Source organism: Nilaparvata lugens, chromosome 7 (genome assembly GCF_014356525.2).
Source record: "Nilaparvata lugens isolate BPH chromosome 7, ASM1435652v1, whole genome shotgun sequence".
Taxonomy (NCBI): domain Eukaryota; kingdom Metazoa; phylum Arthropoda; class Insecta; order Hemiptera; family Delphacidae; genus Nilaparvata; species Nilaparvata lugens.
In genome coordinates this window covers 5,951,162-5,977,099 of record NC_052510.1, presented here as the reverse complement: position 1 = coordinate 5,977,099, position 25,938 = coordinate 5,951,162, and the positions used below count along the sequence as shown (strand labels likewise).

The following is a 25,938-nucleotide window of genomic DNA, read 5'->3' as shown; positions in this document are numbered from 1 at the left end:
TGTTGTGTTGTCATGAGTTCGAACCGGGATTTTGTAATCTCTGTGATCGAGATGTACAGGGATCATACCTGTTTGTGGAAAATAACAGACCCTGGTTACCATGACAAGGTAAAAGGGAACGCTGCTCTGGAGATGATCCTTGATTTTTTTAAAACTGTTGATCCCACAGCTACAAAAGATGTAGTTACTAAGAAGCTCAACTCGATGAGAGGCTCATTTCGGAAGGAAATGAATAAGGTTAGTTCTTATTATCAGGTTTCAGGAATAATTACTCCCAATCTCTGCGGTGATATCGCTGTGATGAACTTCAGCTCTTCATAGTTCATCCCGGTGGCCAAGAAACGTAGAGTTGCAGCCAACCTCTCATGGGGAGTAATGCACTGTCTCATGACTGTATCTTTCTTTGTAATCATCGGTGTTACCAAACGAAGTAAATGGTTGTAGGTATCTTCATCCATACGCAAATAATTCTTCCAGTCCGAAGGTTCAACACTAAGATCTCGAAATAAATTCAGATGCGTGTGATTCCGCCTATTCGAAAATAAACGTTTCACCCATTTCCGTTTGGGTTTTTTTCTTTTTACGTACAAACACACAGCTGTTGAAATCAGGAGAAGCTCCTCGTCCATACTTGATCACAAACCATCAACTACTGGAGTGATGGAATGGAGTGCTCGTGAATTGACCCACAAAATATTTACGGATTTGGATCGTTCCAGCTGGAGTGACATCGCGCCGCGCCACGCCGTTTGGAACGCTCGTCAGTGGCCAGCTTAAGAGAAATGCCAAACCGTCGACTTGAATCTTAGACCTCACTTCGTTCGGTCAATTATAGATATTTTCCTTTATATTATGTTATTAATTTATAGATATTATAGATGATAAAGCACACCATTTGAATTTCATACAGGTAGGACATTTTATACAGTCGATATGTGACATGTACTATTTTACTTTGTGGTTAAATTGAAACTGAAAGAATTAAATGAAAGAATGGTTTTTCATTTTCACTATGTTGTCACTGTTTACATTTACAATAGATTATACATTATAACAATAAAACAATTATTACAATGAAATATACATGACAACTACCAGTCTTTGAGACTCATTCTTTGTTCACAATTCCTTGAATGACTGACTCATTTCGATTGCAAACCTAACCGCAAACAAAAAATGATTACAGTTTCAATGACAAATTATTTCATCACGGGCCATGATCACCAGAAAATGTTCCTAGCATCAACCTTTGTCTGCTATAGATCTAATCTAAGAGTGATTCACTTTCAACCGTCAGCATTCAACATATACAACATCAATGCTCTCCATTCAGCTGACACTGACACAAAAGTGAGCCTGGCTGGAGAAGACAATTATTACGTCACAACCGAGTTACTTCTCGGGAAGAAAGCTTGAGTCACAGACGACAAAGCTACTTATACTTTTCAATTGAGTAGTCAACTGATGACTAATTCATTCATTCATAATCTGCATTATTCTGATATATATAATCCTCCAAATACTATAGCCGCTTTAATCTCATGAGCCTCCTATCTAAGCACTATTGACCTTCCAGTCTTTCTAATATCCTTCTTACAATCGGATATCCAGGATTAAAAGGACCTCGAATCCTTTCAAGTTCCGAGAATGGTATTAGTCATTTCACTTGACGTTAAACCAGACGAAAAGATCGATCATTCATCGCGGTGAAAAAATAGAGCAGAAAATCGTATTCCAAGTACTAATTTAGTATCTGTAGTGTAGACGTTGTAGTAACAATAATTGAATCTACATCAAGGTCAACATTGATTCATAACATACCTATTTTTTTATATTTTTCTTCATAATTATTCTATCTACTCTATATTCTCCTTCAACAATAATCATACAAACACCCCACTGATTTGGAAATCTTTTGAAATATTGAAGAGACAATATGTTTTCTACTAATGTATTCAACTTATTCGATTTGGATGTATCTGAATGTAGTCTAGAAATGGATAATGATGAATGAATAATGGATCGTGAATAGACAAGAAGCTGTTATACATGAGTAACGACAAGGGAAATAAGGAATATTCAAGAAATTCAAAAGTATGTTGAATCCCCGATTCCTTAAAAAACGCAAATTATTCACCTACAAAGGAGTAACCACAGGGAAGGAAAAGTTGAACAACAAAAGAGGAGAGAAAATATTTAGACCAATAGTTCATGGAATATGATAAATAGGATAAGAAAGTGGGATAGAATTAGCTAAGTTGAAAATTTACCGGGTGAATAAAACAACACTCCAGAGTTAAATTTGATCAAACTTTAAATTTAACTACACACGTGGACGACACACAACCCTCGTCGTCTTTATCTCCATCAATCTTTCTTCTTCTTCTCCTCCTCCTCCGCCTTCTTCTTCTTCTTCTCCCCCTCCTCCTTCTCTTCCTTCTTCTACTTCTTCTTCTTATTTTTCTTCTTCTTCATCATCATCATCATCATCATCTCCTTCCAACTATTTCTTTATATTTTTCTTCATAATTTTTCTATCCACTCTATATTCTCCTTCAACATTAATCATACAAACACTCCATCCTTCTCCTTTATCATGGTTTCTTTCTTGCAGCCAGATTCTTGGCATATCAAGTCTGGAGTTTTAACTCAGCCTGGAATCTAGCCAACAGTTCACGTTCCAGACAGACGGAAGTGGACAAATAGTGTTACAATAAAACAAAGACGTATTCTGATTGCCTTTTTTTCTGCCAAGGATGATGCCCAATCAAGCTAAAGAATTGTGCGTGAGTTATGTTAGAGATGATGATGATGATTGAAGTCATCAGTTTTAGGTGGTAACAGTATAAAAATCTAGAGTTATAGGTGGTTTCCGAACCACCGAGACGTGACTTCCAAGTTGATAACTGTTTGTTTTCAGAGGAGTTCTCAAGCAGATACCTTTCAAACGAAGCTCGACAAAAATTGTAGTTGGATTGTATTGTTTTGTCCTATTTATAACTTAAATATAATAATAAGTACTAACTTTGATTATAGATACGTTTATTACCTTTTGGATAAGTTTTTTTTTTTTCTTGATTTTTATAGCACCTAGTTAAAGACAAATAAGCTATTCTACTTTGACTTAAATTGATAAGAATATTGTTTGTGAATGTAAAACTCATTGGTTTAAGCCTTCTATATTTGTCAAGGATTAAATTGAAGATTATTTTTAGCATAAAAGGATACAGTATTCTGCCTTTGCACTTCCAATTGAATGGAGTGTGATACCATAACGTATCCATAATCAAAGGTACTACAGAGTAACTGGAAATTCTGGATAGTGTAGTATGAAAAGTGGAATTAAATTTATTTCAATTACTAGCATATATCATACAAGAGATTCTTAAAAGAAGTTAATTCTTATCAGAGATCCTATCATGGAGCCGTGATAACAGTTATTTAACGACAGCATTATGTATAGAGTATGCACCGTTATTAAAAACTCATAAGACATTAATACCGGTACATCATATCAAATCAGGTTTGTAAAAGCATAAAGCATCATTCACGCCAATCAAAGCGAATCACTATCTAACCGGACAAGCTAACAGAACAAGAAATAAAATGTTGCCTGCAATAAATTTCAGCCAACTCAATAAAACGTCCATCAGTATTCCTGGCATGCTTAGACGAGTAGGCACATAGAGTACCACTTGAGCACATAGACTACCACGTGGAGCTTAGACAAGTAAATACATAGAGTGCTTACTTGAGTCGCGTGCTTACGATTAGCAAACAGTTTATAGACTTGCTTCGATTATACCGCATGCCATTGAAAAATACATCGAGGAAATGGATTTTATTTGGAATGCAGCGAATAAGATGCATTCATTGCACCAAGGATCCATAAAATTCACCATCACACCATAAAATGCAACAACCGTTGACCTGAGATAAAATGGCGGCCATTAGTCAAGGTGAGGGTCAACATCGATGAATGGATGAATGCTAATGGATGAATAATTCATTTCACCAACAATCATCAATGAGCAAGGAAACTTTTAACGGAATTGCAGCTATCCAACTCATATAAAACGTGGAAAGCTTTCGATGAACAGTATAAAAACTAAAAGAGATTTTAGTGTGAAACATCTTTAGTAGAGGCTAGAGGTATCTACTTGCTTTACTGCTGATAAAACTGGTAAAGCATTGCATTTATGGGAAGAGGGGTTTTCAAATATAATGATTTCTACATCATTGAGTATAAAGCTGGTTATATTCATAATAACGATTATGTGGTTAACAATTGTTTGTTTTATTCTGATTTGTATATTCTGATTCATGATTTAGTGTATAAATTGAAATAGACATAACCTACATAATATTTGGACAATTCAAGACAAAATTAGAAAATTGAAAAAGTTTTGGGCAATAGCCTGTTATTTGTTTCCAACTACTGTATTGTTTACTCTATCCAATAAATAAACAATAACGAAACACCAGGAAGAGAATATGAATAGATTTGAAACTATTTGAAAATAGACTCGCAAATTAAAGTTGTCTATAATGTGCTTCCTGAAATATCTTTGAATAAGGAATATAGTTCATACTTTCACAATATTTCCAATTCTAAACTGAAGTAGAAAATAAACAGATTTCACAAAAAATACCAAATTACAAAACATACTATTTTTTCACAAAACTAGTATACAGCCTTCACTATCAATTTTTTAACCTCATTAACTTCTTTGTTTACTCATGTTAATTGAACAATTCAGTTCATCTATATATATAAAAGCGAAATGGCACTCATTCACTGACTGACTGACTGACTGACTCACTCACTCACTCACTCACTCACTCGCATAACTAAAAATCTACCGGACCAAAAACGTTCAAATTTGGTAGGTATATTCAGTTGGCCCTTTAGAGGCGCACTAAGAAATCTTTTGGCAATATTTCAACTCTAAGGGTTGTTTTTAAGGGTTTAAAGTTCGTCTTTTAGCATGTATATTCTTCTTCTCCCAATCTCTTAATTATAATTGAAATTTCCATATCATGTTACTATAAAACTATAATCTAGACAGAGTACCTCTTCGAAACAGTTGTTAACTGGCAACTGAATTAATAATTTTGTCAGGTTGGCATTAAGTTGAGTTGACTTTGTTAGGTTGGCACCAAGTTGAAGATTTAAATGCATTTATCGCGGAAAAATTGATTGGGCACTGCTACTTCAATCCTGGGAATATTATATTACTAGCAGTCAGGCTCGCTTCGCTCGCCAAATCCGTTTAGCCAGCCGTTTAGTCTGGACCCCCGACTGGATTGTCCTAACATATGATAAAAATGCCCAAATGAAAAATGTAGGCGAGCGAAGCGAGCCTGCTGATCTCATTCCTGGACGGATATGGCGAGCGAAGCGAGCCTGACGGCTAGTCATATATATTATACACTAATCTACTAAAAATGGGAATAATAACTGTTAGTTTTTCCAGTAGAATCCCTTAATTGCTAATAAGCTGCCTTATTGCCACTACATGTTTACGATGGTCTTTTACGGTAACCTCAAGGATTTTAAAACTGATTTCTTACTTCTCTCTTCTACATCCTCCTAGTCCTATCTCTCTCCCTCACTCTTTTCTCCATCTATCTCTCTATTCATTCTTGAATCTCAATCCACGAATCTTATCAATCTTCTCAATCCACAAACCTCAGTCTCCTCTGCTCAGTTTTTCATTTGTCCCAACTACCATTCTTTTCATTCTCAGTCACCTACTGATTCTCCCTCACTCTCGTTCTCTCTCAAGCTCTCACACACGTGTTTTACTGTCTCTCTCCAACTGGTGACTAGTTTTGAGTAGGATTTTCTTGACCTAGAGATGCGGTGCGGGAGTGACCATATTAGGAGTTAGACAACAGATCCAGTTCTGTTCCTTGTTGAAATATATTCAACTAACGCCTCATTTGGAAGTTCGCTGTCTAATAGATGTCTAATGGTTGTTTATACCATTTTCATACATGATTTATGGTTCACTACACATGATTGTACAAGAGAAATTAATAAATTTTGTCATCATAGATAAATTGTTGAAGAATATTCAATAATTTTCATGATTCATGACTTATTTCACTATCTTGTACAAGAAAAAAGTATTCATTTCTCAATCATAACAATTGTGGGTGACTTTTGAATGAATTTAATTGAATTAATTAATTTAATTTGAATTTAATTTTGTTTTGATGATACAGTAAATGATGGAACGATGGACGAATATAATCAACCATTCACTATGGTGAAGTTCACGATATAATGACAGTATTAGATTAACATAGTTAATTTATAGTTTTCATGTTTATTTTGGACTAGAATTTTGTGAAAATTGTACACGTGAAATTCTAACCTCATCTTGGTCTGTGTCACCTATAAATTTGGAAGAAAAATAGCACAAGGACTACCATATTATTTTATCTACCAATGTTATTACATTAGTCATTTTGTATTGCAAATAAATAAATAAATAATAAACATTGGTGTTGCTATCCCTGTCCATCATTCGATAAAGCAGATAGCGCTATCCCTTTCTATCGACCTCCGCAACGATGCCAGATCGTTTTTGAACAATGTAGAAATATAATTAATTTACAAAATATCCAATCTCAATTAAATCTTTGAAAAATATTTTTTCTTGACGAACAAAATATAATTGGTTATTTTCAACAAACATTTAATATTTCATCAGACATACCGCGGTATCACATATATACAATAGAAGGCAGTGGCAAAGCAGAGAATCGGCAACGCTGTTCTATCATATTCCACTGCCATTATAACGTGGACCTCACTATAGATTCCATGAAAGCGTATAAAGATTAAATATAGCTCAAGCAGACGATGTCATATTTGGCTTGATAGTTCCAAGGCGCCAACATAGCACTTTGTAAATTATAAGCTTTAATAAATCTAAATTCATACTGCTTGACACCATACGCATCTATGTACTGAATAACAATTTTCAAGAGTCTATGCAGGTTTCGACAACATAGATTACAAATAATGGGAGATAAGAGCTGGTTTTGACAACAGAATCAAATGAATACGGATAACAAGTTGAAAATGGGGATGAATAGAAATAAAACCTGAATATTCAAGTCTCAAGGTACACGATCAACACAAAAGAAGAAGACAAAGGAATAAAACTCTGCACAGAGAGGATCTGCATTTAAATGGTCAGAACAGTTGCACGCTTGAAAATGTGCAATTATTTCGGTGAATTAGCACGGTTCAAGAATGGAAGACAAAAAGAAAATCTGCAAAAGAGGAACAGGTTGAAACAGGAGCTAACATCTGGTGTGAAACTCACAAAAAAATTATTACAGAGCATGAAACATTATGGAGAAGTACAAACGAAGTAGAAAAGGAGAAGTAGAAAAAGAAGACGACAGTGTAAAATGATAAAGAGAATGATGAAGAAGAAAGTTTAGGAGAATCAAACAATAAAGACGTTATTCTGGGATTGGGCTGAGGAAGTGGTATAGTTGGAGGAGGAGATAAAGAGGAAAAGGGAAAAGTTGATGATGATGATGATGATGATGATGATGAGGATGAGGAGGAGGAGGAGGAGGAAGATGAAGAGTGGATGGAGGAGTGAGAGGAGGGAAAGAAGCAAACAGAATAACAATAGAGAAACAAACAAAAGGGACAGAAAGAGTATTTGAATCATGGTGGAATAGAATTAGTTTCAGTGGTCCACGATTAGATGCAAAATGAACAACATACAAGAATGAATAATAGAGCGAGAGCGACAAAATGAATGCACTCTTTTGTACGGTGCAACTCTCAGACTTTGCTATGAATGGCAAGTCAACTAAACAAAACCAGCAAAAAAATGAGAGTAAAAAACCGAATGCGAATGTAATTGAAAAAGAGCCTATCAACACAAAGCAGAAGATGAGATGGGAATAAAATTGAGAGGAAAAAGGGGGGAAAGAGAATAAGAAGAGGGAAACGAATGCCAGTAGAAATGCAAGGTGGGAAACAATATATGAGAATAGGATCAAGAAATAGATAAGATAGAGAAATGAAGGAAGAAAAAAAGTTTGGTTACCATGGAAAAATTTGTAATAAGAAATTTTCAGTTCAATATTATCATCAAAATTTTATATTTGTTTGCTTTTTAAATGTGAATTTCTGTTTAGAAATGAGTTTTATTGATTTTAAACTCTATAAAATAAAAACTCAGGAAGTCAAAGTGCAAACTTTTGGTGAGAAAACATGAAGAACCCAATACATAACCTACAAACTTGAGTGTTAATAGGAAATGATATTGGGTAATACGGCAAGGCAGAATACCCATAAGAATCTCTCTGCCAATAAAAGCTATAAGAATAAATAATAATGAAGGAAGAGATGGTACAGTAAAAGAAAAGGAATAGAAGATTAAGGAGGAGAAAGGAGACAGTGAAGAAGGAGGACAAGAAAATCAAGTAGAATGAAAATAAGGAGAGGAAAACGAAGAAGGGAAAGGGGTAATGTCAAAGAAGGATAGAGTGATGATAAAGGAGAAAATGGATGAGAAAATTGGATGGAAACAAAGAAAAATATGAATGATAAAATTGAATGGAAACGAAGTAAAATATGAATGTTAAAATTGGATGGAAATGAAGAAAAATATTAATGATTAAATTGGATGGAAACGAAGAAAAATATGAATGATAAAATTGGATGAAACGAAGAAAAATATGAATGATAAAATTGGATGGAAACGAAGAGAAATATGAATGATAAAATTGGATTGAAACGAAGAAAAATATGAATGATAAAATTGGATGGAAACGAAGAAAAATATGAATGATAAAATTGGATGGAAACGAAGAAAAATATGAATGAGAAAATCGGATAGAAACGAAAAAAAATGAGAAGAAAAACTAAGGAGGCGAAGGAGAGATAAGAATAAGGGATCAAAAAAAATGAGCACAAGAAGGAGATGTAAAGCAAGAGGGAAAAGGAGAAGAAGGGGAGAAGCAGACAACGAACAAGAGAGAAATCAGAAGAAAGATAAAATAATAATATGAAGGATGAAAGAAAGGTACACAGTTGACGAAACGAGAAAACAGGGGAGACAAAGATTTAAAAAAAAGAGAAAGACGAAATAAGAAAACAAAGAGAGAAACTGATGTGAGAGAATGTACTGTATTGTTGTACTTTGGTCAAAGGATAAGCAACAACAAAATAAAAAGAGTACGGAGTAAAGAAAGAATAGGTACACCAGTGGTCATTGGACTTTCTCGTAGCCTGGTATGCTTCATAATAATAACAGTGAGCTCCATGTCGAATGTAGTCCTACCAGAGAGTCTAGAATGTAATATCTCTACTCTCTAGAATGTACACGTCTATTCTCCAACAGACTTATATGAAGACCTTGAAACTCTCGGTTCCAGTCAGAATATGTATAGTTTAGGTGGCATTTTTTCAATTGAAAATGGGTTGAAAAGGCATCAGGGACTTTGAAATGAAATCCAGGACAATATTATCGTTCAATGAAATTTTTAATGGATTTTGAATATAAAAAATGAGACAGTGAAGTGACTGTGAATGATAGATAAGCCACTGCCATCTAGCAGCAAAACTGAGAACTACGAGCCCAATTCTCACAAACATCTCAACTTTACTCTCAAAAATATTGGAGACTATAGTGAGGTCCACGTTATAATGACAGTGGAGAAAGATAGGAGAACAACGTTGCCAATCCTCACTGTCTTGTCAATGCCTTCTTGACGGTAGCTGATACAGGTTTATTAATGTAATATTAACTGTTCATTTTCGTTTAAAATGATTAATTATATTTTATCAAACAAGAAATTATATTTTTCAATAATTTATTATTAATTATTATTTAACGAAAATCCTAAATAAACGCTGTAAATCACCCCGAAGACTTCTGCTACTGCTGACATTGACAACAGGGTTAACAGCTAGATGGAAATTCGATGAGAACTACTATCCAAAAATTAGTTGCCAGCCCGGGAATCGAACCCAGGACCTCCCAATTGCTAGTCAGGAATGCTTACCCTTACACCAAACTGACAATCTCTGGATAGCAGCGCTCATAATAATTTCAATAATTTCAAAATGAATTTTCACAATTAAGATGAAATATTTTGTTAATTTATTATTCATTCTGCATTGTTAAATCCGATCTGGCAACAGCGCAAAGTGAGAGAGAGATCCGCTTTGTTGAATGATAGACAAGGATAGCAATACCATTGCTAATCAAACACTGCCATTATAACGTGGACCTCACTATAGCAGCATAAAGTAATGAAATAGTTCTGTCATTATTTATTGATAGATGAAGATTGCAGATTGTGACAGATTATTTCTGTCATCTCTGCAAGCAGGTAACCCGTGCTCCACAAGGGTCTAATTTTAAAACTTGACAAACTGAAAACTTGACCTACTGAAATCTTGAAGAATATAAGAGAGGCCTATAACCATCTTCGGTGATTTGAGAATCTATATGCAACATTTCAGTCCAGTAGATCAGACGTGATGATGCATAATTCATTAATTTCCTACCCCATACATGGATAAGCCGATTCTTTCCTCTATTATACTAGTAGTTCTGTGAACAGTAGACCTCATGCAGTATTCTCATCCACAAGTACCTGATTGAAACTATAGACCTTATGGAAATACAGCAATAGACTGGCTTCTCCACACATCTGTGTAATCACTTGTCAGCTGATTTATGATGAATAATATTCTATAGTCTGATTTTTACTCTAATATTGGCGTATGAAGGAGGCTCCTTTTTCCTTTTATAATTATTATCCTTGAAATGCAAAATTTCCAAAAACCTTGTATATACGTTGACGCGCAATTTAAAAAGGAACAAACCTGTCAAATTTCATGAAAATCTATTACCGCGCTTCGCCGTAAATGCGCAACATAAAAACATTTAAACATTAAGAGAAATGCCAAACCGTCGACTTGAATCTAAGACCTCACTTCGCTCGGTCAATTTTAGATTACTACACCCTAAACTTGATTGCTAAGATCGTACAATCAAATTACTCGAACAATAAAAGGAATATTGAGACGCAATCACAATAATTATTATAGATTGCAACAATAAAAGATGCGCAAAAAAGGAACGACATTGCAACAATCGAAATAAAGAATGCGACATAAGTCATGCTTCAAATAAACAGTTTGCCAATTTCCAACAAGATCGTTTCAACCATTGAAATAGAGGGCGTCACTAAAAATGCCTTCCATTTGCTAACCTATCAACAGGATGCCAAACTACTTTATCCTACTCCCGTCTAGCAGAATATTAACGACATCTCCATTCCCCATTCAAAACGACATTACTTACAAGACAATAATGGCTTCAATTGAAGAAAAAGGTAGCCTACAGAAGAGGACGGAAGTACTTATAGCTTTGTTATTGCGCATCAGATCTGCAATAAACGTTCAATTCATCATAAATTTGATGACTTCTGGAATCGGTTGAGTGGAGCTCACAATGATGAAACTTAGAAATGAATTTGGGGTTGTTAAATTGATCGTGAAGTACAAGGTAATTGGAAAATAGACTGGTTAAATGATTGATTGATTGTCGGCCTTTATTAAAAACCTAGGAGAGCGAAGTTAGGGCGCAGCCGGCCCTCTCTTACACTTAACCCTCGAAATGGGGAGTAATATTTGGAAAACAATTAGATGAGATCAATTTTATGGCGAAAGTTGGTCAAAACTGCAATACACTGGATTGGGACAAGGATAGAATGATCACATTTCCTTGATCAAACTAAACGACTCTAAGGTAGGTCTTGTCAATGTATTTCAGTATATTATTCAGTATTTATTTCTAAATACAAAAACGACGAACTACCCCTTGGACTAAACTTATTGCATTATATCATAGATAAAGGATAATCGTAAGGATAATGATAAGCCTATATTTCTTGTCTCTTATTATATCTAAGCAATAATTATTGGAGTTGTCATTCCCGATAATCCAATTTTCAGGAACGTACCCTATTGTCAGGTAAATATCAAAGTAGTATTATATGAATACATAGAAATAAATATTTAATATTTTGATATCAAATATTTCAGAAATAAATATTCAATACACTGTGTGAACCAAAGAAGAAAAAAATGATTACATTCAATTTCTTTGGCTAAACGGCTCTAAGTGGTCCATGCCTATGTTTGTATTTCAAAAACTTTGGAAGCTTATTTTCAGGAAATTATTGTCAGGTAAATGTCGAAGTATTATATAAATACATAGAAATAAATGTTTAATATTTAAATAAATATTCAATACACTGTATGAATCAAAGAGGAAAAGGATAGTGAGATAAAATTATATTTTCTTTGATTAAACTGAACGGCTCTAAGGTGGTCCATGTCTATTGTATTTCAAAAATTTCAAAGTATATAATAATACATGATGAAATTTGTTTTACTTGATTAAATGAGGGGGAAATGGATGATACAAATGACGGATGAACCATTCGTTATGTGAATAAAGGCAAGAAAACAAAAAAAAGAATTGAAACAATAGTATGATAACTACAAAATAATGAAATGCATTTGCAGAAGGTTAAGGAAAAAAATCAAAACGGAGCCTAGAAATCTTAACTGGAATAATATTGTAATATTAGTTCTTAAGTTGTTTTACAAAGAGGATTTTCATTAGTATTTTTATTTTGTATTTTTAGCCGGTACAATGCTTTGTAATAATATTATGTTGTGCGAAATAAATTATTTTTTGAATTGAATATTGTAATATAACGTGACAATAAGTATCTAAAATTGAATTATCGGAAATGATTTTGTTCATTTGAGGGGAAATTCTGTTAAGTCGAGTTCGCCGTTTTTTATGCATATTTTTGTTGATTTCCCCTTACAAATAAGAGTGTTGGTGCTTGTACCATTCTTTTTAGACACACTCTGTATAAGGTGGTTGATGGCACGCTATAATAGGCCCAGTAGTTGTTAGTGGGTCAATCTTCACCTAACAGGACTACACAGCAGTCTAGTTTGGGAAACAGCTACTTTTGACAGTTCCAATCTAAATTCTCACGATTCTCGAATGTAAAATCATCAATGAAACACTTCGGAAAAAAGAAAGATGAAGGAGGAGGAGGAGGAGGAGAAGAAGAGAATAAACCGTGGGAGAGGTGATAGAAATAAAAAAGAAGCCCAGTTCATAGAAGGTGGAAGTGAAAGGAAAGAAAACTTAAAAGGTGAAGAAAAGAGAAGGGGTAAAGATAAATTAAGATAAAAGAAAGAAGACAGGCATATTATAGAATATGTGAGTGAGATGGAAAGGGAGATAGTAGAAGAATAGAATAGAATTTTATTGATAATTGTTATTGGGCTATCGCCTGTTGTAACATTATGTTTACAAACCATTTTTGATTTACAGATTAGAAGAAAAAAAATTGTAAATGAGAGAGGGAAAGGAGTGAAAAGTAAAAAGTACCAGATTAATACAAAAACAAGAATCTCAAGTCCAAACAAACAAAAACTAAATGAAAATCTGGAAAGAGGAATTCAGAAAAATCTGTAGAAAGAGTTGAAGATTAGGGAAAGAAATTGATGATATAAGCTGGAAACAAAAATGAAGAAAAGTAGGGGAAAAGGACAGGGGAGGAAGAGCTGAAAGAAAAGAAAAGATCAACAAAAATTTATGTAAGATAAAAATAGAGAAACACTGACGAAAAATAAAAAATACAAGAGGAAGAAAAAGGAGAAGAGAGGGAAGAAAGAGAAAAAGGAAATGACAAAGAATGAGTAGGAAGATAAGAATAAAGAGAAGTAGGAGGAAGAGGAGAAGAAGAAGGAGAATAAGGAGCAAGAAAGGGAAGAGCGCGATTGATTGATTGATTGAGTACTTGATTCATGTAGATTACAACAATATATACTGGCTTATACACTTATATACAATAGCTTACAATACAGCAAAATTATAGATGAATTTACATTATATAGACTAAGAAAATAATTATTGAACTGTGTATGATATGAAAAAAACAATTTGTGATAACTATAGATAATATTGTTATGCATCTACATTTACGCGACAGGGGAGGGGAGAAGTAGAAGGAGAAGTAAGGAAAGGAGTGATATTGGAGGGGGGAGGATAAAAAGAAATCAGAAGAAAATAAAGCAATGAAATCAGAAGAAATGAAGAAATGTACAGATAGAACACGACAAGTTGAGTAAACAGTTCAACAAAACTGTGTACAACCATATATATCAAGTATAGATAATACCTATTTTCTCTATGGTAAAACTTTAATGAAGTTGTACACAAAATACGATCGAAATACGTACAAATTAGGTTAGCGTGTCGCCGAGACATTGCTTTACTCACAGAGATAAAATCTAAATGCTAATAAGTCGACGACGCTGGCTTCGACTATAAATAAACAAGAATTAAAACAAGCCGTATTATAGTTTGTTTCATGCCTACCACTATATATACACACATGTAACCGGATTTCCTAGTCGCACGTTTTAAAACGGTACCAAGTTCACATCGACTCCTGTTTTAATATCAATAAATTATATATCTATACACTCATCATAACCACATACATGCACCTGAAGCGCTATTACTATATATCAGAGACACGCGCTCCGGTGGCCATCATTCTATATCTATATACACCTCATATTCACATTTACTTGCACAAGAGATATATCTATATATTGGAGGCCACTGGCCTGCTCCCGTCATCATTCAACCGGCAAATTCAAATTTATGAATGAAATTCAAAAGTCATTGAACCACGAGAAACGTGTTACTAGCGTGTACTTGTGTTCCACTTGCAATGAATTTGAAATGTTTCGTGGAGTTCTGCCAACTGAAGACGACTTGGGCTTGAAATATTGATTGAAATCTGTTTCTACTGAAAGGTCAATCCAACATTTGATATAGAAGGAATTTCACAAGTGATTTTAAAGTTACATACTTAAGTAAGCAATCAAAGTTGATCGAAACCTACCTGACCTAGTCAATAAAAATAAAAAGAAGTGCTGTAAATTATATAATCAAACTAGATACAACATCATGTTGCCTAACATGGAAATCTAGAGGTGTAAAAAAGGTACTAGATGAAAAATGATTTAATATCATTATTAAGAACATAATTGAAAACCCTTAGAAATTTTACAACAACATAAGTGGTTGTTTCCTATTCAATTTAGTTTCACGAAAACAATCTATACACTTTCTGTTGACAGGGAAGGTAATATAAGGTTACATAGTAAGGTAATATTGTACAAGAAATACATATCATGAGGCAATTAATTGTACAAATATGACTTTTCCAAATATGTCTATCTAATGTACATCTTTACTACAATATAATATTCACTACCTTCACTATTGAACAAAAAAGCTTGTTATCGTAGGAATAGATTGAAAAGAAGTAATTTAGTAAAAAAAAAAACGATTGCAAGAAATTATGTGACTATTTCAAGTATTTTTATCCAGTGTATAGTTTTTACTACAATATCATCTTCACTACTAAGCAAAAATAAGCTTAATATCGTAGGAATAGATTGAATAAAAGTAATTAGTAAAATCAAAAACGATTCCATGAAATGATTTGACTATTTCAAATATTTTTATCCAATGTATCCTTTTTACTACAATATTATCTTGACTATCATCACTACCAAAAAGGAATGAGTTCAATATCGTGGGAATAGATTGAAGAGAATTAATATTAATAAAATCAGAAAAGATTCAAACATGATATTAGAAACACCTAATTCATATCGCTTATTAAAAATGGTAATGATGAAACGGTTCATTCCTTGACACACGCGCGTCTCACCAAACACATCTCAATGTGAATTTCTTTTCACATTTTTTGCAAAGCCATTGAGAAGCAACCGCAATAGTAGAAACGTTTCGCCGATTCGAAACATTTAAATAATTGAGCTAACCTTTCCGAATGCGGTGGCCATTCCAATTACAGTAAAAGTACACCGAATATATAGAGTGATAGTGAGAGATGTAAAGTGAATATATTTAGTGGAAAGTACACCACATATATAGTGATAGTGAGTGGTGTAACGTGAGCATAATATATATACTGGAAAGCACCACAGAACGGTAGTAAAAGTGGATGATGTGCGTATATATCTGCATTCCTTGAGTGGATTATATTACAGTGTGCACTACACCTGTCATTATTGTGATGGGCCGGCAATTGAGATAGATGGAAAGAGATAGAAGAGTAAAGAAGGAGGAGGAAGATGAAGAAGAAGAAGAAGACAAGGAAGAAGAAGAAGAAGAAGTAGTAGACAATGAAAAAGAAGAAGAAGAAAAAGGAGGAGGAGAAGAAGACAAGAAAGAAGAAGAAGAAGAACCACAACAACAACAACAAATGGCAAGAGATAGGGAGGGAGGATGGAAGAGAGAAATAGAGATACGCGAGGGAGTGGTGGTGGATGGAGAAGGTTTGAAGAGAGAGAAAGACAAAATAATTGATGAAGGGAATGAAGGGGTAAGGAGGAGAAGAGCAAAGAAGGAGTTGAAGGAGAAGTAGGTGAAGGAAGAACACTCACTGAGAAAGAATTCAGGAGAAAATAATATGGTGAAAGGGGAATGGGGAAAAATGAAGGTAGGAGAAGTAAGGAGAAGCTGGAAAAAAGCACGGACAACAAAGATGGAGGGATATGAACAAAGAAAAAAGTTAAATAAAGAGAAATGAGAAAAAAATAAGAGAGCAGAGGAAGAGAATTGATAAAAGAATTAGAGTTGAGTGAAGGGGTTTGAGAAAACTATATAAGAATAGAAGGAGAAGGAGTAGGCACAAATAATACTGGTAAAGAAGGAAAAGGATACAAATTGAGAAAAATATGGAAAAGAAAGAAGAGGATAAAAAGTATGAGGATGGGGAAGAGAAGATCGAGTTAGAAACAAGTAGCAATAAAAAATTCAATACAAGAAGGAAAATAAAGAGAACAGGATGAAGAATTAGGATTACGATGATGAGACCAAGGAGAAATCAATAGAACTTGAAGAGAATGGGAAAGGTGAACTGAAGAAGTAGAGAAAATTGATGATAAAACAGATCCTTAAGAGAAATGCAAATCCAGAAGTAAAATAAGAATTTGGAAAAGAAAAGAGAGAAGAATAAATCGTATTGGAAATTCCATGGATCCAACACGGCGAGAGAATATCAATTAAGATTTGCATACCCTCAAGCTCTCTACAATTGCACACCTGTTCAGCAATTGGCAAAATAAGTTGTTCAAATTCCATCCGTTCCATCTTCAACTCCTCTTTCAAATTCCTTTTCTCTCTGAATCCCTCAATTTTGTCTCATTTCTTCCCCATCAGCAAATCGGTGTGCCGTTCTATCATGCTAATAAAGTAGTATAATGGGATGACTATCAGATATTCATGAGGTATCTGATATCTTCTCTAACCTAGTTCCAAGCACGCATTCCAAGTCTGAATTATCACTAGCACTGGATTTTCAAAGCAATCGCCTATGATTTTTTATGTATTTTTCAAGACATAGATATTTCACTTTGGCCTATCCAATACTAAAACAGAAAGTAAAGCCACTGGAAAGATGTTTCTATTTAACAATGGAAAAGCCTTGTTTAGGAATCCAGAAAGTTTATAGATTACATTGAAATATTGCAATTTTTATTCAATTTTCCATGAGTTGGAATCAAGCTAGACGTGAAAAATAATATTCTATTGTTACTATTGCTTAGTATTGTCTTGTCTATATGTGTGACTTTGACTATGTAGCAACAATTTCGAATGTTTTTCAAAATAAATAACTTCTAATTTGAATCAACATGGGTGTGAGTGCACGTCCAGTGCCAACATACCTATTATCAAATTTTTGGTTGGGATCGATTTAGTATGTTATTTTGAGCACAAAATCACAAAAATTAAACGGCGGTCACTATTGTTTTTAAAATAAACTAAGTTCAAAGTAGCACAATTTTACATGCATTTAACCTATGAGTAGCAGCCATTTTGATCATTGAAATCATCTAATTATTATATTCCTAATCTGAGTTTTTCTAAACCAAAGCTTTTCCTAACCTAATTATTTAAAACGTGCAATACTGTAATACAACATTTTAGAAGGAGTAAGTTTCAAATAACGTGAGACTGTTTCTTAGTCTGTTTACATTTTTATTGATTTCCAAAATAAATACTATAGAGTCTATAATAATCAGTTATCAGAGTCAACATAATACTATTGAGTCTATAAATACTTGAACCTAAATTAGGTTTAGAAAGTTTTCGAAATAAGCTACCAAATTTAAAAGCAAAAGTTAGTGAATTCAACTTACTCATTTTCAGGTTCCATCACTATATTTTCCATAATAAGAACACTGGCACAAAGATTTGATTAAAGGTTTGAATAGAGTTTGAAGTTTTACGTTGACTTCAAGCTAGGCTTCTAATATTAATTTTAAAGTAAATTTTTTTTAAATGAATTCCTCGTAAATTTTTGAATTAAAAGATTATTCAGGAATCACTTCTAAAATGAATTTTGAAATAAAATAATTAAAATTTAAAAATATTTTCACACTGCTACTTTTACATTTCTTTAGCCTACTTTGAACTGAATTTGAATGGAATAAAAATATTAGGATAGTGTTACTTAGCAACGTTGTATCGCCCATATGTTCTACTCTTTAATTTGTCACAAAGGTTCAAATCATTACATCAAATATCGGGGCACCGAGCTTCGCTGGTTATTTATTGACTTTTATTTTTGTCCTACTCTTAAATGTGTCACACAGGTTCAAATCATACATCAATATTATTAAAAGTTCAAAGTTAATTTTGTTCAATTTGACATTTTGGAAAAATTAAAGGCTTCCTATATACGAGGGATATAGGAGGACCTAGAAAAATTGCATTGGAGTTATATTGGAGAATAGCAAAAACTCAAAATCAGCAGAGTTATAAGATGTGACAATTATTACAAAAAAAAGATTATGTCATTTTATACAGTGAAGTAGTTTTATTACGGATATCTCTCCAATCTTCACAACATATCAACTAAAATATTTCAAGTTTAAATGAATTAATGAGTCAACTGAAATATTTCAAGTTCAAATGAATTAATGAGTCAACTGAAATATTTCAAGTTCAAATCTGTGGGTAGATGACACAAGTTGATAAGTCACATTTTTGACCATATTGAGTTATGCATATGGTTGGTTCAGAAATTAGATCTATAAGATGGTATACTAAATAATGTTGTACCTTTTTAATAGCTGAGATATAGACCTTGCTTAAGCTGATACTGCATTTTCTTCCAAACCCCAAGTTGACAAATATTGATAAGTACATATATCTCAACACTCTTCTACCGGTTTGTATTATATCCAATTATCAAAAGATGACAAAATTTGATAAGTGTAGTACTGGTAGGCTATTATAAAATCTGAAAATCAATAACCCATATGAGAGACCATAACCCATACAACTTTGGCAAACAGTTCAAGTTTGGTTTAACTTGATCAATACTTGTAAATAATATCAATTAATTTTTAAAACATATATTCAAATTTCTATAAAAATCGATTTTAAGATATTACCTATACTGTTACATTGTGATTTGAAACATTTGACAGATGGCAAAACATGAATCTCTGACATCACTTGCAAAATGGCTCAATAGTTAATTTAAATAAATTGTTTTATCCCTTGATATTTAAATAGTCGAGGATCAGCTGATTATATTAGTGTAAAATGGGTAAGACTATTTAATGTCGAGGATCATCTGATTATATTAGTGTAAAATGGGTAAGAAAAAATATTATAGAATGTTTGCAGCTATGCAAACTTTCAAATTGCTCTCCTGAAAGTTTACAAATCATGACTTATCAGCTTGTGTCATCTACCCACAGAAATGAATTAATGAGTCGTAGTTGCATCTTCAAGTCGGTTTATTCATTATGAATAGCCAATACAATATAGAAATTGAAGTAAATTATTCTACTATATAAAAGGAGTTAAACTGAATTGTTAGAAATTCAGAAATCGCCTTCAGAGCCCCCCCTCCCCACAACATACCAAACTTAAACTATTCACCACGAAAAAATGTCAAATGAATTTGTAAAAAGTCATTTCCAAATCGTTTCTCAAGACCCCGACACACCAAACTTCCTTCCAAAGTTCAAATTCCAGTCAACCAGACCGAAATTTCAAGTTTAGTCCCGGCCTATTGTGCTTGTGATGAAGAGACCGCTATTTCCTTTATACAAGGCTATCAATGAAAGAAAGCCAGAGACAATGTCTCTTGACGGCCTGTAACGGGAACAAGTCTGGGAGGCAGTCACGTGACGCATCGGTCACACGTGACATCAGCTGCATAATGACACGTGACCAAACCCTAATCGCCTGTGACACAATGCTGTCACTGTGACTATCACCGAACACATCTATTCCTAAAAAATAGAAGTTAATTTCAAGATCTCATCATATCACTAGGAAGCAAATTCCAGAAAGAGTATCTGATTATGCCATGGATAGAGATATGACATGTATAAAACATGCAATGTGATGGATGTCCTTAGGCTTCAATCACTCGATTAGTAGGCAGCATTCCATCGTTTTCTTTCCAGAGCTGTACTTTTCAGTTGGATGTAGCTCTGGGTCCCTAGATCTTTGCTAACTTGCTTCAGAAATATTGTAGGCGGGGTCTTCCACGAGCCCTTTGTCCAATTATTATACATTCCAGTATTCTTGATTAATTCATTGAATTTTATTACTGTATTTAAATAACGAACATATTTTGATGGAGTCATTGTCATATAAATGACGTTTCTATTGAAGCTATTTTAAGTTTAGATATTGTTGGCCAATCGTATGAGATTGTCTCGTAAATCAATACTTAAATTCACAATTTGCTGTAGAAAACTTCATTTTTACTACTTGAATCTTTCAGAGTTTGAGACGAATTGGAGATACCATATTAAGCGTATTTCATCGAGTAAAACTAGTTTTTTTAGCCTTGAAATTCAAAATTTGCTGTAGAAAACTTCATTTATCCTACTTGAATCTCTCAGAGTTTGAAAATAATTGGGAGATACCATATTAAGCGTATTTCATCCATTAAAAATAGATTTCAGTCTTGAAATTCACAATTTTCTGTAGAAAACTTCATTTTCCTACTTGAATCTTTCAGAGTTTGAGACGAATTGGGAGATACCATATTAAGCGTATTTCATCCAGTAAAAACAGATCTCAGTCTTGAAATTCACAATTTTTTGTGGAAAACTTCATTTTTCCTACTTGAATCTCTCAGAGTTTGAGAATAATTGAAAGATACCATATTAAGCGTATTTCATCCATTAAAAATAAATTTCAGTCTTGAAATTCACAATTTTCTGTGGAAAACTTCATTTTTACTACTTGAATTTGTCAGAGTTTGAGACGAATTGGGAGATACCATATTAAGCGTATTTCATCCAGTAAAAACAGATTTCAGTCTTGAAATTCACAATTTTCTGTGGAGAACTTCATTTTTCCTACTTGAATCTTTCAGAGTTTGAGACGAATTGGGAGATACCATATTAAGCGTATTTCATCCAGTAAAAACAGATTTCAGTCTTGAAATTCACAATTTTTTGTGGAAAACTTCATTTATCCTACTTGAATCTCTCAGAGTTTGAGAATAATTGGGAGATACCATATTAAGCGTATTTCATCCAGTAAAACCCGTTTTTTCAGCTTCTCTATTCACAATTTGATGTGAAAAACATCATTTTTACTAGTCTACTTGAATTTTTCAGATTTTGAGACGAATTGGGAGATACCATATTAAGCGTATTTCATCCAGTAAAAACAGATTTCAGTCTTGAAATTCACAATTTTTTGTGGAAAACTTCATTTATCCTACTTGAATCTTTCAGAGTTTGAGACGAATTGGGAGATACCATATTAAGCGTACCGGTATTTCATCCAGTAAAAACAGATTTCAGTCTTGAAATTCGTAAATCAATACTCAAATTCACAATTTGCTGTAGAAAACTTCATTTATCCTACTTGAAACTTTCAGACTTTAAGACGAATTAGGAGATACCATATTAAGCGTTTTTTCTGCCGTTTTCAGACGGCGTTTCAGAGTCGGCATTGCAGGAAGCTCTCGAATTGGCTGATTGGGTTGACGCCTGAAAAAACGCCTAATATGGTATCGCTCTTACAAAGAGCAATATTAGAATACTATTCAATTTAGAATTTTATTCAAAAACAGCTTCAATACCATTTTGAAAGTGGGGGATCTTCAATACAATACGCAATTCAATCTCAATTTTTTTAATGGAAGGTCGAAGCTTCTAAAAAGTGATACCTTTCAGAAGGTCGAATATTGTCCAAAGAAATAACTTGAATAATAAACACAGAAATGTAAGAAAATCACTCGACTGTACTTGCATACAGAATAAAAGGTTTTCAGTAAAAAACAGAACTTTGCCATTTGCATTGGAAAACATAACAAACAATCCACATTTGGGACAATAGAGCTAGCCTGACAATAGGAAACTTTTAATGCATCTTTCAAGTAAAAATTGCGTATTTCCAAGTTGTGAATGGTGGATATTGCAAAACCAACGATGACAAGAGAAACAGAATTGAATCTGAATATTTTCTCACTGTTGTTACTTGAAGATGATATCAATCATACTATGATTCATTCAGAATATTGAAATTAAATCAATCATGTAGACAATTATTCAGAAATTTAGTAGAATGATTTATGGCAGCCTTGAAGCAACACCCAAGATTACGTTATACCTGTCAAATAATCTCCATATTTGACTCATTATAACTATGTTTTTTTACACAATATTCTCCCAAGTTCTCTTTCAATATTATTTTTTTAAAGATCTGCTTCTTTGAGAGAGAATAGAATAGGAATGATTGAGTTCTATTCTCTCTGGCTTCTATAGTTTCTCTTGTACAAGTATACTTGTATAGCAGGTTTTCTGAACACCTAAAAAAATATGTTTGAGAGCAGAGACATGGGAAAACATTCAATTTTACACCAGTTACAAATTTCCTTCACAGGTCAAGAGTTGATAGTACAAGTCTCATAGCAACAATCAAAAATGTGTGTGAGTATGTACGCATGTGCGAGTGATTGAATGCTTGTATGATAAGAAAGAGAAGGAGAATAATAAGAAGTGGACGAGGAAAAAGGAGAGGAAGAATAAAAAAGTGGAATCCTGAACGAGCTAGCATGACCGTTACAAGAATGCAGCACTAGACTGCCTGCCACTGGGAAATGAGAAGAAGTTTGGAGACCAAACTGGTGATTGACTTCTTTTATTCTTCTCTCTCCTTGTCTTTTCATTTATTTCTCTCTTCCTCTTTATCCTTCTGTTTCTCTACTCAAGCTACTTACTCTCTTTTGCTCCTCTTCTTTTGTTTGTTTAAATCTCCTAAAGAGTTTTCATATTTTTCATGTCCTCCATTATCTTCAGGTGCGTACAGACTTTCGCTCTGCTCCGCAATCGAACGTCACTGGAGCAGATCGATTGATGATCGACCGGGGAGCAAGAGTGCAACGCGAGAAGAAGAGCGTGTTGTAACAGTTCATGTGCGGAGCGTGCGTGGAGCGATTGCGGAGAGTGCGCGGAACGTGTTGGAGGCGCGTATATCTGTACGCACCTCAATACTCTGTTGAACCACTGTTACCTCACACAATTAAACCTACTCGTTTTCCATTTCCAATATTCACCAAAATTACCCATTTATTTACTTATTACGTTCAGAAAATACTTTCATCAGATCCATCGTCTTGAAATTATCCTACACCTGAATTACCTCTCCACATTCTTCCACCTACCGTTTTCTCTTCTTTCTTCTAGAACTTCTACATATTTTCATTTTCATCATCTTCCTCTTCTTCGCCATTCTTGATTTGTCCTACATAATATTGCTCCATAAAGTCGTGCAAATAATTTACTCATCATTCCTTCTTTAAATTCCCTCATCCTACGTTTCTTCTTTACTTTGACATTTTCGTTCACGATTTTCACCTCATCCAAAAACATATAGTTGGCTATTCATAAAAAGTAACATAGAACAATATCAAACAAGATTTAATCTAGTTATAGAGAGAATAACAAAATAATTTTCGTCCACGTTTTTCACCACAACAAAAGAAAATCTAGTTGACTATTCATTGATTTTGGAGATAAAGGAAAAGAAGTAACATAAAAATCAATATCAAACGAGATATAATCTAATTATATAGAGAGAATAATGTATAAACGAGATTTAAAAACAAGAGTACATAAAGAAGAAAAACGAATTATAGATGGAAAGTGCAAAAGATCGATCATGAGAATGGAACAAAGAGTGACAAAAATAACGACGGAGTGAGGAAGCATAGAACGAAATAAGGATCGAAGAGAGTCAAAGGAAGAAAAAAGAAACAGAGGAAAGCAGTAGAAAGATTGTAAAGAAGAAGAAGAAGAAGAAGAAAAAGAAGAAGAAGAAGAAGAAGAAGAAGAAGAAGAAGAAGAAGAAGAAAAGCATGATGAAGATAAAAATTAAGAAGGAATGAGAAAGAAAAATGACACCAACGAAAGAGTGTACAAGACACAAGAGATGTCTACTGATTAGATTAGTATGCGATAATAATTCAGGTCTGTCTTCTACAGCTTACATATATGTAGAAGCTTACGTAAATTATACTGATATTTGTGTGAGTTGGAAGATGAGTTGTAGCATGTGCCAAGTCCTGTTCGGCCGGTCACTGCCAACTTGATCAAGTTCAACTTTGCAAGTTGCCGTTTTCAGGTTGGAAACAACATGCACGCACCGGTTACAAAAATAGACGCTTACAAGGAAATGTGACAAAATACACGGAAAGCAAAACAAACACGTAAAAGGTTGCAATTAGTATGATGTTGACTCAGTTCGTGAGTGGCTAAACAAACCCTATATTACTTTCTACAGTGAGATTTACTTCAATCTGTCAGTATTGGTTGAATGTGACGGGTTGGTGTTTTTTAGGAGGAAAGCTGACAGTTTGAAGTGAATATCACTAGATGTCTGGGGTTTCCAGAGGTTGTAATCCTCGAATCATAGCGTAAGTGACTACGGTACATTCCATTGACCGAGCGAAGAGAGGTCTACGATTCAAGTCGACGGTTTTGCATTTCTCTTTATGTTTATATTTTTGTTTATATGTTCCGCATTTAAAGGGAAACGCAGCAATAGATTTTTATGAAATTTGACAGGTATGAATGATCCTTTTTGAATTTCACGACGACGTATACATAAGGTTTTTTGGAATTTGCATTTTAAGGATAATGCAAAAGGAAAAGTAGTCTCCTTCGAACGCCAATATTACCGTAAAAATCAGACTTTAGAATTATTCATCATAAATCAGCTGTCGAGTGGATTATAAAATTGTAATATCTCAATGTAGCTTGGTAAAAAATCAGCTGCTGTGTGGACTATTAATTGCATGCCGCATTGAATGCAATTTTTATGCACTTTTAAATGAGCTATTGATTGCATGCAATTAATAAAACTGTCAAGGACTACCTTATTATTTTATCTACCAATGTTATTACATTAGTGTCATTTGCATTGTGAATGAAAATAAATAAATAACTAAAAAAATAACATAGTATTGTCTCTCGACCTTTCTCTGCTTTGAACTCGGGCTGACCTCTTGCCAGTATGTCTTGAAGGAGATTAGCTTTCGATGTTAGCATTTTTAATACACCAACCCCAACAGCCATTAGCCGTTTTCACACCGATATCTCGCCGACACGACATACAGACAGGATTTACTCTGATGGACAGTATAAAAGGAGACTGTGGGCTATAACTGCGCGAAGTCTACTGTTCACAGAACTACTAGTATTACTTGGCAGCGTAGAAAGGATAAGAGCAAGAACAATTTTCATAAATTAAC

At 33.8% G+C, this 25,938-nt stretch overlaps 1 protein-coding gene across 6 annotated transcripts in view; it reads right to left on the bottom strand.

The window, feature by feature from the left end:
- LOC111048993 (microtubule-associated protein Jupiter) overlaps nucleotides 1-25,938 on the bottom strand; it is a 232,003-nt gene that overhangs the window by 30,244 nt on the left and 175,821 nt on the right. The window contains exon 1 of one of the 6 annotated variants that reach the window (XM_039433536.1): nucleotides 18,338-18,713. The exons of 4 other annotated variants lie outside the window; for them this stretch is intronic. In XM_039433536.1, coding sequence (XP_039289470.1) covers nucleotides 18,338-18,369 — 32 coding nt within the window. In that variant the 5' untranslated portion in view covers nucleotides 18,370-18,713. Of the gene's footprint in view, nucleotides 1-18,337; nucleotides 18,714-25,938 lie in introns of those variants that run through there. One more of the 6 variants, XM_039433542.1, reaches the window with a different exon arrangement.